Here is a 13,146-nt window from a genome sequence, read left to right on the forward strand (position 1 = left end):
GAACAGAGACATTACTTTGCTGACTAAGGTCCGCCTAGTCAAGGCTATGGTTTTTCCTGTGGTCATATATGGATGTGAGAGTTGGACTGTGAAGAAGGCTGTGCGCCGAAGAATTGATGCATTTGAACTGTGGTGTTGGAGAAGACTCTTGAGGGTCCCTTGGACTGCAAGGAGATCCAACCAGTCCATTCTGAAAGAGATCAACCCTGGGATTTCTTTGGAAGGAATGATGCTAAAGCTGAAACTCCAGTACTTTCACCTCATGCGAAGAGTTGGCTCATTGGAAAAAGACTCTGATGCTGGGAGGGATTGGGGGCAGGAGGAGAAGGGGACGACCCAGGATGAGATGGCTGGATGGCATCACGGACTCAACGGACGTGAGTCTGAGTGAACTCCGGGAGATGGTGATGGACAGGGAGGCCTGGCGTGCTGCGATTCATGGGGTCGCAAAGAGTCGGACACGACTGAGCGACTGAACTGAACTGAAACTCTGAACTCCACAAGAATAGAAACAGTTGCTACCTTATCAGTTTGGTATGGTCTAACAATTTTTCTAATAATACTTTGGCTACCTGATGTGAACAACTGACTCACTAGAAAAGACCCTGATGCTGGGAAAGATTGGCAGGAGGAGAAGGGGACAACACAGAATGAGATAGTTGGATGGCATCACCGACTTGACAGACGTGAGTTTGAGTAGGCTCCAGGAGTTGGTGATGGACAGGGAAGCCTGGTGTGCTGCAGTCTATGGGGTTGCAAAGAGTCGGGACACGACTGAGTGACTGAACTGAATAATTTTTCAATAAGTATTTATTGATGAATAAAGATGTGAGTAGATGCTTGTGTTCTGGCTAATTAAAAATGCTTCTAAACAAATAAACAAAACCAAAGTAACAAGGCAGTTTTCCCTTATCATTGGTTTCATTTTTCTCATGTCAGTTACCAGTAGTCACCAACAGTCTGAAAATATTGGATGGAAAGTTCCAGAAATACACAATTCTTAAGTTTTAAATCAGTCCATTAAAGCAGTCCATTCTCATACTTTTCTGCTCCATCATGACCAGGTCATGAGTGACTCTTTTGTCCAGCGTATCCCACATATTAGCCACTTAGCAGGCAGCACAATTAACGTTTCATAGTGCTTATGTTCAAGTAACCCTTATTTTGCCCCAAAGTGCAAGAGTAGTAAATCTAGCAATTCAGACGTGCCAAAGAGAAGCCCAGAAGTGCTTCTTGTGAGTGAATAGTTCAGTTCAGTTGCTCAGTCGTGTCCAACTCTTTGTGACCCCATGGACTGCAACACGCCAGGCTTCCCTGTCCATCACCAACTCCCGGAGTTTACTCAAACTCATGTCCATTGTAAGTGAGCAAAAAGGTCAAAATTCTCAAAACTCAATAAAGATAGAAAAAAATTGTTACGCTGAGGTTGCTAAGATCTATCATAAGAATAGATCTTCTGTGAAATTGTGAAGAAGGAAAAAGAAATGTGTGCTAGTTTCAATGATGCACCTCAAACTGTGAAAGCTACAGCTATGGTGTGTGGTAAGTGCTTAGTTAAGATGAAAAAGGCATTAAATTTATACAACAAGATATTCGGAGAGAAAGAGAGGGAGAAACTACGTTCACATAACTTTAAAAAAGAATTTAATTCATCACATAACTTTTAACTCATTATATTCTTTTTACCCTAAAGTGAAAGTGAAGTCGCTCAGTTATGTCTGACTCTTTGCAACCCCACGATCTATACCCTACCAGGCTCCTCCATCCACAGAATTTTCCAGGGAAGAGTACTGGAGGGGGTTGCCACTTCCTTCTCCAGGGGATCTTCCTGACCCGGGGATGGAACCCAGGTCTCCCGCATTATAGGCAGACGCTTTACCATCTGAGTCACCAGGGAAGCTTCTTACCCTAGACTGTGCTCAAATCGATTGTGTGAAGCTCCTGGAAAAACATAGTAACCGCCTCCCAACTGCTTGATGTATCGCAGGCGCTGAAATTGAGGTGTGTCGATGATTCGGATGAGGAGAGGGTGAAATTCAATGTGGCCATGGATAGGATCATTGATCACCTAGAAAATTATGTTTAAGTCAATGTGAGCAACAATACATTACCCCATCTAAAATTTTTGTCCACTCATTCCGATCTACAGTGGGAAGTTAAAGCTATTTGCTTTCAAGTAAGAATACTACTATGGGAAATGACAAGGTATGAAAATCTTAACTTTATTTAGGAATCACTACCAGACAGGTCAAGCGTATTGGACCTGGGTACATTTCACTTCTTAATGGATTCTAATAACAGAGGGTAAAGATTTCAGCCTTTCTGTTACGTATATGATTTCATCAGCCTTTAGTGAGTCTAATGGCTTATATGATCTGAATGAGTGTGTTAAGTGAGTGTGTTTAACTTGAATACAGGACTAACTTACTACTCGGCTCTGTTACCCCAGCTTTCTTTTGATTTCCATTTGCATGAAACACTTTTTCATTCCTTCACTTTCAGTCTGTGTTTCTATAGGTCTGAAGTGAGTCTTCTGGCAGTCTATATGTGGGTCTTGTTCTCGTCCTCATTCATCCACTTCATGTCTTTTGGTTGGAGCATTTAGTCCATTCATATGTAAAATAATTATTGACAGGTATGTACTTATTGCCACGTTGTTCGTTGTTCAGGGATTGTTTTTGTAGCTTTTGATCTTCTTTTGTCCTCTTCCCTTGTGATTTGATTATCTTTAATGTTATATTTGGATTCCTTTCTCTTTTTGTGTGTATCTATTATAGATTCTTAGTTTGTGCTTACTGGAAGGTTTATATATAGCAAAATGTTTATTTATATATACATGTATATATGTATACATGTGTTCATATATACATACATACATACATACATATATATATGTTGGTTGTTTGGTCACTCTGTCCTGTCTGACTTTGCCACCCCATGGACTACAGCATGCCAGGCTTCCCTGTCCTTCACCATCTTCTGGAACTTGCTCAAACTCATATATACCCACACGCACACGATAATATTTTAAGTTGCTGTTCTCTTCATTTCAAATGCATTTTAACAAACTTCTATTTATTCCCCTTTTCCCATTAGTACTGTTTTTTAAAAATTATTTGTTTATTTGATTGCCTTGGGTCTTAGTCGAGGCACACAAGATCTTTACTGCATCACGTGGAATCTTCCATTGCGGTGCACAGACTCTCGAGTTGTGGTGCCAGGGCTCATGTAGTTACGGCATGCAGGCCTAACTGCTCTGTGGCATGTGGGATCTTTAATTCCCTGACCAGGGATCAAACCCAAGTTTCCTGCACTATAAGGAAGGTTCTTATCCACTGGACCACCAAGGAATTCCCCCTTGAGTACTATTTCTGGTATTATATTCTACATCTTTTTGTTTTGCGTATCCCTTCACTACTTACTACAGATATAGATGATTCTGCTTTTTGTCTTTTAACTGGTTTTATATGTGGCTGTTTGAATACCCTCACTGTATATTTGCTGTTACCAATGGGCTTTTTCCTTTCATAAGTGCCTTCAGCATTTCTTGTAAAGCTGGTTTGGTGGTAATGAACCTTTTTTAGCTTTTGTTTATCTGTAAACTTGATCTATCAAATCTTACTGAGAACTTGCCAGGTAGGTTCTTGGTTTTAACTTCTTCCCTTCATCACTTTAAATATACTCTACCACTCCCTTCTGGCCTGCAGATTTTCTGTTGAAAAGTCAGCTAATAGTCTATGGGAGTTTCATTACATAAACTTGCTGCTAGCCTCTGACTGCTTTTAATATTCTCTCTTTAATTTTTGCCATTTTAATTATAATATGTCTTGATGTGTTCCTCTTTGGGTAGGGCCTATTTGGGGCTCTCCTTGTCTCCTGGACTTGGACATCTATTTCCTCTTCTAGGCTGGGGAAGTTTTCAGCTTATTATGTCTTCAAATATGTTCTCTGCTCCTTTCTCTCTCTTTTCTCCTTCTGAGACCCCTAGAATGTGAATGCCTGATGTTCTCTCAGAGGTCTTTTAAACTGTTCTCATTTTTGTTTTCCTTTCTTTTTCTGTTTGGCTTCCACTCTTGTCTTCCAGCTTGTCGATCTCCTCTGTATGACTTAGTCAACTGTTGATTCCTTCTAGTGTATTTTTTATGTCAGTTACAGTATTCTTCATCTCTGCTTGATTCTTCCCTATTTTTCTATTTGTTAAAATTTTCTAACATTCTGCTCTGCGAATCCATTCTTTCCCCAAGTTTTTGATCATCTTTACTATTATTACCTTGAACTCTTTATCAGGTAGATTATCTATCTCTACTTCACTTAGTTCTTTTGTGGTTCTGTTTCTTAGTTTGGAATATAGTCCTCTGTTGTCTCATTTTGTCTAACTTGCGGGTTTTATTTCTATGTATCTGATAGGATGGTTATGTTTCCCGACTTTGGAGAAGTGGCCTTTTGTGGGCGATGTCCTGTGTGTCCCAGCATCTCACATTCCTCTGGTTGTCAGGGCTATATGCTTCAGGGGTGCCCCCAGTGTGGGTCCTTCTACTGTGGTGGGCTGAGTATCGTGGGTAGTGTGGTAGGTGTGGCCTGCTCCCCAGTTCGGTTGGTTGCCAGGCCCTGCCTTCTGTGGAGACTCCCAGCCACTGGTTGGCAGGGCCAGATCACAAAGTAGCCGGCTGCAGAACCCCAGAGTGTCCTGGGGCTAGTGCTGGCTCACTGGTGGGCAGAGCCAGGCTCTGAGTTGAGAGGCTGTGAGGTGGGGTTCCTGGGTCTGGTGTTGGCCTGCTGGTGAGTGGGGATAATTACATAGTGGCTGGCTGAGGAGTCCAAAGTGCCCCAGCGCTTGTGTTGGCTTGCTAATGAGTGAGTCCAGGGCCTGGGGGGTCCCAGGGCTGTTGTCAGCCTGCTGGTGGGCAGGGCCAGGCTCAGGCGGTGTTCCAGGCTAGTGCTAGCTCACTGGTGGGTGGAGCTTGTCCCAAGGTCTCTGGATACAGGGTCCTTGGCGTCGTGAAGCTGATGTTAGCCTGCTGATGGGTGGGCCTGAATCCCAGGACCGCTGGCTGAGGCACCCAAGGTGTCCCAGAGCTGGAGCTAGACTGCTGTAAGGCAGGGCCAGGAGGTACGGCCCCAGGACTGCTGCTGGGCTGCTACTGTGTTGGCTGGGTCCTGACAGGGTAGGCTGTGGGGCTGCAGTGGTCTTGGGGCCTGTGTCTGCCCTCTGGTGTGTGGGAGGATTGGGGTCCAAGAGATCTTGGGACTGGTGCCCACCCACCAGTGAATAATGCTGGGTCCTGGAGTTAGTGCCTGCTATGTTAAATACTGTACTTCATCTTCACTATTATATAATTTCTGGCTTCAGAGGCCAACTGAACTAAATTTAGCATGGAAAACCAACTCAAGAATAAGAGGTTATAATCCTGGGCTAGGCAATGGTTTCTTAGATATGATAGCAAAAGCATAAGAGACAAAAGCAAAAACAGATACAGGGAACTACATCAAAATTTAAAACTTTTGTGCTCCAAAGAACACTATTAAGAAAGTAAAAAGATAGAGAATTCCTTGGTAATCCAGTGGTTAGGAGTACAAACTTCCATTGCTGGGGCCCAGGTTCAACCCCTGGTTGGAGAACTATGATCCTACAAGCTCCTCAATGTGCTCTAAATAAATAAAAATAAAAAGATAATCCAGAAGATGAGAGAAAATAGTTGCACAGTGTATCAAATATCAGGGACTTATATCCTGAATATATAAAGAACTCATAATTCGAATAAATTGTAGTGATGACTGAACAACCTTGTGAAATTTCTAAGAAACAATGACTCATATTTAAAATGAATGAATAAAAGAATGCATATATGTGTATAACTGAGTCACTTTGCTGTATAGCAGAGATTAGCCCAACATTGTAAATCACTACATCTCAATAAAAAATAAAAATGAAAAAATAAACAGTGAATTGTAAGGTATGTGAGTTATATCTCACTAAAGCTGTTTTTATTTAAAAAGAAATAAAGGTAGATGTCAAATTAGAAATCAATTTTTTGTTCAACTGTACTGCTGATGAAGCTAAGGTCAAAAAGGTATCAATTTCATTACTAGACAGTGACTCACTGACTCAAGCACTTAGTAGCTTTAAAAACTATTTTCAATGACTATAGTTCATACATGAGGTTAAACAATTTTGCTTTTCATGAAAAATAGAAAAATAAATAAAAGGGAATACATGAAACTACTGACTTGAAAATTACTTTGAAAAGATTTTTTGCAGCAAATTGTGAAAAAGTGACCTCAGATTATCTGAGATGATCTCAACTAATGAACACTCATCTTATCTCCGCCCTGCCTGAAGAGACCACCCAAGCTGCAGCTATTGAGGAGGGACACAAGAGAATGGAGGACAGTAACTGTCTTCCGACCGCAGGACGAAATATTTAGATATCATCTTTGGAAGTGATCCTTCTATTTACTTCTTTATGAAAATGAAGTATTTTAACAATAGGTAACTGTTTCAAAAAGGGCTGGGATTAAATAAATTTACTCTAAGAGTCACTACTTCGTCTCTAAAAGAAAGTTATTGCAGAATTGAAGCAAATTTTCAAACATGATTTTCACTGGAAAATAAGCAGACTAACTTGTAAAAGTAAAATGGTCACAGGATCTAAGATAACTCAGTGCATATAGTATCTCTGATGAAAATACAAATGGTGACTTGGTAAAAGGAGAATGACAACCCTGTCCCCTCTTCCAGATCTGAAACTGTCTCCTTACCCTATAGATGTCAAAGGGTAAGCAATGATGTACATTTCCTATCACTAACCAATCAAGAAATATTTTTCCTTTTTATTTTTTTAAGAAACATCTCTTTAATTATGGTATTAGAACCATACTGAAGAGCTTGTGAAAAATGCACATTCCTAGGTATCTAAAGTAACTTCCCATAATCAGAATTTCTGAGATGGGAGCTAGGCAGCTGATTGCTTCTTAAAATGATTCTTGGGACACTAAGTCTGAACAACAGGGCTTTAAAAATGTCTGGAAGGGGATAGGGGATAAAAAATAAACAATTAATTTTTAGGCATATACCTACTCTTTGACCCATCATTTGATAAAAATCTTTACCAAAACTGATTAAGTAATTTTAACGTAAAAGTTATTCTAGGGTTTCCCTGGTGGCTCAGTGGTAAAGAATCTGCCTGCCAATGCAGGAGACATCGGTTCTATCTCTGGTCTGGGAAGATTCCACATACTGCAGCTAAGCCTATGCACCACAACTACTGAGCCTGTGCTCTAGAGTCTGGGAGCTGAAACTACTGAGCCCACATGCCACAACCACTAAAGCCCGAGTGCTCCAGAGCCCATGCTCTGCAACAACAGAGGCCACGACAATGAGAAGCCTGGGTGCCACAGCGAAGAATAGCTGTAACTAGAGAAAGCCCATGTACAGCAACGAAGACCCAGATAGCAAAAAAGAAAAAAATGTTATTCTATGACGAAGGGTAGGGCTATATGCGTTGATATGAATATTTCTCAAAAATACAACAATAGAGGGCTACTTACTGTGAATGAAATTCCATGGCTTGTCGTGGCCTCTGTTGTTGCAGAGCATGGGCTCTGGAGCACTCAGGCTTTAGGAATGTGACATGTGGGCTCAGTAGTTTCAGTGACATATATAGTGTTGCTAAGAGTCGGACACGACTGAGCAACTTCCCCTTCACTTTTCACTTTCATGCATTGGAGAAGGAAATGGCAACCCACTCCAGTGTTCTTGCCTTGAGAATCCCAGGGACGGGGGAGCCTGGTGGGCTGCTGTCTATGGGGTCGCACAGAGTCAAACCATGACTGAAGCGACTTAGCAGCAGCAGTGTTTAAAAACAACATGTAAAACAGTACTATACACTGTTTATGGCTATACACATGTAGTAAAAAATCCAAAAAACATTGAAGAAAATGATTAAACACCAAGTTCAGGATGGTGCTTACTCTTGGAGAAAAAAGGATAGAAACAGAATTCAAGAGGGATACAAAGGAGGCCTTCTATTGTTTCTAATATTTTGTTTTAAAAATAAAAGATCTGAAGCAAATTAAGCCAAATGTTAAGATCCAACAAGCTCAGCAGTAGCCTATGTATACTTTCTATGTGCTTAAAATATTTTAGCTTTTCTTGACTTATATACTCTGGTTATTTTAGAAAGTACAGAAAGTTTAGGAAAGTAATAACCCTACTCTCAGTCCAATTACTGAAAAGAGATTTGTTTCCATTCTTTAAAAAATGAACTCTACATAACTGAGTTATATCACTTTATGTTAAAAAATAATAATAAACTCAGATTTCTCTTACCTTCATTGTATGTTGGATACAATTAAGCAGCTTCGTTCTCTTCCCATAGGAACTAAAATTATAACAGGATAAGCAAATCTGTCATTATTTGCTTAATAATAATCCTGGAGTATATAATCAACTTTAGATTTTTAGAATAAAAGTTAGATTAAAAGAACAATTAATAATCCAAACATACTCCTCCCTAGAAACCCTCTCCTTCCTTTGCTTTTGAGACATGAGACTTCTGCCCTTTATCTCCTTCTTTCTTGGTAAATTCAGATTTCAACACTTCCCATATCTGTATCACTGAATGCTCAATATACACTTCAAACTTACTTTAACCTAACTGAGGCTAACATCTACCCTAATGATCCTAAAATTTGCTTGATTTACTTAAGTGAAATCTCAAGATAGCTAGGTCTCTTTGAAGTAGAGCATAGTGATAATGAAAAAGGTTTCTGGAATCAGGCGGAACTGGCTCACATCTTCGCATGGAATCTACATGACCTTGAAAAAGTCACTTAACCTTTTTTGGTACATTGATATTCTCATCTATAGCACAGAGATAATACTATTACTATCTCCCTCACAGGGCTGCAGAGGGATTAAACAGTGTGTTCACCACTGAGGTTACAACAGACTCAGTTCCTGCCCTCAAGAACTACAGGAGAATTTTAATTACGATTACAGGTGTTATAGCAATTACTATTGATGTCCAAGTGAATATCTGTCCCATCAGCTGTGTTTTAAGTACAAGAATCTGGAAGTTTATTAGTGTAACCATGTGGTGAGTATGTACCCGTCATCTACCTAAATGGGCAAAAATGTCACATCCAGGAAAACTACATTTGTTTGACAATCTGAGTCTCTGTCCTATCAAAATAACTTTCAAAGAGATATAATTGTTGCTTATATTAATGAAGAAGTATCTAGGATACAATCTAAGGAAATGCAGAATAATACAAAACTTCTGGGCAGGGGTGGTGATCAGTCACAAGATCACAAATGGACTTTTAAAATTCACTATAGTGACAAGTTTCAAAGGTCCAAGTTTGACTTATGAGTATCGGTATGCTTCAGCATGAATCAAATATTTATGGTTTTAGCTTCATTTACACCTATCTTCCTCTATCAGTAATTACTCATAATACTAAAATCCTGAGAAAGAATAGGAATTTAACAGCTCAAAATCCTGTAGTTAACTTTCCTGCTCCATTTAGACTTATTAATTAGCCTCCATTTACACTTACTAAATGGTCTAGGCATGTGAGCTTGATACCTGGCTGAAGCAGAAGGCAAGGGGTTAGGTTTCATCAATCCACTAGCTAATCAGACTGAAATGTAAATCGTTTGCTAAAAGTACTTAAATAGACTTGGAGCCAGAAGAACTATAATTGACCTCTGTGTTGTACCCTGAAACTCAGGGTAACTACAGACTTTAAGAATGATTTTCCTAGAATGTATAGAAGCATCATTACAGCTGATAAACCATTAAAGCAGCATGCTTGTTGTTTACTATTCCCCATCTCCTCGGCTGTTTGACGTAACAAGCACAGAGAAAGGCCAGGCCAAGAAGTACTTAAAGGCAGAGCTATAACCGACAAAGGTTAAGCATGGTTGCACAGCACAGCATAACCAAGAATCACAGCATAAAACAATACCAAACCTAAACCAACCTCACGGCCTAGTCTTCCCCTCAGCTGATATTCAGTATTCATTACTTAATTAGAACTCAAAAAGAAGCTACTGTATTCATATAGAAATCATGAGGAGGTGACCAAAATGCATGAAGGGGGTTCAAGAGGTACAAACTTGCAGCTATAAAATAAGTCATGGGTGTGTAATGTACATCATGATGACTATAGTCAATTAATGTTGCAGTACATGTTTCAAAGTTGCCAAATGATAAAATACATTTTATGTTCTAAGGCAGGGCAAGAAAATTTAAGTATAACGTGTTCCCTGCTTGTGCTGGGCCCTCTCTAATGTGCAGTGTGTATCTGGATTACATATTAACCACACCTCTTCAAAGGTGAGAATGCTGGCCTGACTGTAAAAAAAAAATGCTGTTTTTCCTTCTGATGTAAACAATGTAACTCGTTAGAAGACGAATTTTTCCTTTCCTAACCCTGTAAAGGTCACGGTGACACATTACTCCTATGTGCAGATCTGGAATATGAATCTCTGGTGAACTTTATGTAAAATTTCAGTGCGTCATTTTGATGTACCATCTGTTATCTCAAAAATGTACATGACCGTCTTTGACTTCTAACAGACAGAACATTCCTCAGAGTTTTCTAAAAGGCTGTCTCCTGGGTTATAACCTTCAGGTTGGCTCAAATAAAATTCTCTATTTCTCCTTTATATCGAATTCTAATTTTTTGTTGACTCATGAGAGTAAATTCTTGTTGTTGTTTTTTTGGTGTTGTTTTTTTTCTTGCAAAGCTTTCAGAATCTTAAGTTCCTCAACCAGGGACTGAACCTGTGCCCTCGACAGTGAGAGTGCAGAGTCCTAACCACTGGATTGCCAGGGAATTCCAAAGAGAGTAAATCTTAAAATTTCTCATCACAGGAAAAAAAAATTTTTTTGTAACTTTGTATGGTGACAGAGGGTAACTAGACTAGTACTATGGTGATCACTTTTCTTTTTTTTTAACTTTTCAATATATACAAATACTGAATCATTCCACATTATACATTTGAAATGAATATAATATTACATGTCAATTATACCTCAATAAAAATTTAATTAAAAAATTACTGATTAAAGTATATTAAAAAGCCACCCAAAACCTGGACATGTCTTTGTTTTGGCAAAAGTTATGATAAAATAAATACTTTTGTTTTTTGGCTGCTCTGTTTGCTGAGCAAGTTTTCTCTAGTTGTGGTGAGTGGAGGCTACTCATAGTTGTGGTGCGAAGGCTTCTCACTACATTAGCTTCTCTTGTTGCAGCTCCTGACTCTAGGAGCACAGGCTCAATAGTTATGGCACATGGGTTCAGTTGCTCCAAGGCACATGGCATCTTCCCAGACCAGGGATCCAGTCCGTGTCCCCTGCAGTGGCAGGCAGATTCTCAACCACTGGACCACCATGGAAGTCCCCAGATAAATACTTTAAACAAAGATTTGGGCCAGGATAGACTACGGTAAGACTTCATTTCTGTATTTCATCACTTCTGAAATGTAATGCTTCTTACAACCGACGTATACATTTAATGTGACAATGTTTGTTATTAATATTTTTTTTAGAAATCAGTTAATCATGAGGAAATACAGGAGTACTTGTCTAAACTGATTTTCCCATAGAAAGCAGAGCCTACGACAAGAGCCTGCATACAGGTAATTTATTTGGAGATGTGAATCCTGGAAAATGGAGTGGAGGGTTATAAAAGGTAAAACAGGAAACAAGGGGAAAATACTTAATCAGTTGCATTGGTACTACTGTGAACAACTTCAGCTGATCCCAGTGGGATCCTCAAAGGTAGCTCTGAGCAGGAGAACTTTGTCAAAATGTAAATATTCTAAATCTGCCCTGTCCAACATGGTAATCACCAGTTATATGTGGTTACTGAGAACCTGAAGTATGACTAGTGGAGGTGATGGAATTCCAGTTGAGCTATTTCAAATCCTAAAAGATGATGCTGTGAAAGTGCTGCACTCAATATGCCAGCAAATTTGGAAAACTCAGCAGTGGCCACAGGACTGGAAAAGGTCAGTTTTCATTTCAATTCCTAAGAAAGGCAATGCCAAAGAAAGCTCAAACTACCACACAATTGCACTCATCTCATATGCTACCAAAGTAATGCTCAAAATTCTTCAAGCCAGGTGTCAACAATACATGAACCGTGAACTTTCAGCTGTTCGAGCTGGTTTTCAAAAAGGCAGAGGAACAACAGATCAAATTGCCAACATCCTCTGGATCATCAAAAAAGCAAGAGAGCTCCAGAAAAACATCTATTTCTGCTTTATTGACTACGCCAAAGCCTTTGACTGTGTAGATCACAATAAACTGTGGAAAATTCTGAAAGAGATGGGAATACCAGACCACTTGACCGGGGTCAGGAAGCAACAGTTAGAACTGGACATGGAACAGACTGGTTCCAAATAGGAAAAGGAGTTATGTAAAGGCTGTATATTGTCACCCTGCTTATTTAACTTATATGCAGAGTACATCATGAGAAACGCTGGGCTGGAGAAAGCACAAGCTGGAATCAAGACTGCCGGGAGAAATATCAATAATCTCAGATATGCAGATGACACCACCCTTATGGCAGAAAGTGAACAGGAACTAAAAAGCCTCTTGATGAAAGTGAAAGAGGAGAGTAAAAAAGTTGGCTTAAAGCTCAACATTCAGAAAACGAAGATCATGACATCCAGTCCCATCACTTCATGGCAAATAGATGGAGAAACAGTGGAAACAGTGTCAGACTTTATTTTTTTGGGCTCCAAAATCCCTGCAGATGGTGACTGCAGCCATGAAATTAAAAGATGCTTACCCCTTGGAAGGAAAGTTATGACCAACCTAGACAGCATATTAAAAAGCAGAGACATTGCTTTGTCAACAAAGGTCCGTCTACTCAAGGCTATGGTTTCCAGTGGTCATGTATGGATATGAGAGTTGGACTATAAAGAAAGCTGAGTGCCTGAGTGCCAAAGAATTGATGCTGAAGGAGGAAACAGACAGAAGAGGCTCCATCTTGAAAGCAGGGCTCCATCTTGGGCCGGGCTGTGGACTTTGAGCTATATGCCCAGCATATATGGAAACGACACACCAACTGGAAAACCAGGCCCCCCGGATGGAAGAACCCCAGGGCTCATACTGAGACTCTCCATTG

The 13,146-nt window shown here is 39.9% G+C and overlaps 1 protein-coding gene across 3 annotated transcripts in view; it reads right to left on the reverse strand.

Annotated features, from left to right (window-relative positions):
* SAMHD1 (SAM and HD domain containing deoxynucleoside triphosphate triphosphohydrolase 1) overlaps nucleotides 1–13,146 on the reverse strand; it is a 66,478-nt gene that overhangs the window by 46,882 nt on the left and 6,450 nt on the right. For all 3 annotated transcript variants that reach the window (XM_052650778.1, XM_052650777.1, XM_052650779.1), the window contains exons 3-4: nucleotides 8,330–8,381; nucleotides 1,908–2,068 (exon numbers count right to left, since the gene is read on the reverse strand). In XM_052650778.1, coding sequence (XP_052506738.1) covers nucleotides 1,908–2,068; nucleotides 8,330–8,381 — 213 coding nt within the window. The remainder of the gene's footprint in view (nucleotides 1–1,907; nucleotides 2,069–8,329; nucleotides 8,382–13,146) is intronic.

This window comes from Budorcas taxicolor, chromosome 13, assembly GCF_023091745.1.
Source record: "Budorcas taxicolor isolate Tak-1 chromosome 13, Takin1.1, whole genome shotgun sequence".
NCBI classification, from domain to species: domain Eukaryota; kingdom Metazoa; phylum Chordata; class Mammalia; order Artiodactyla; family Bovidae; genus Budorcas; species Budorcas taxicolor.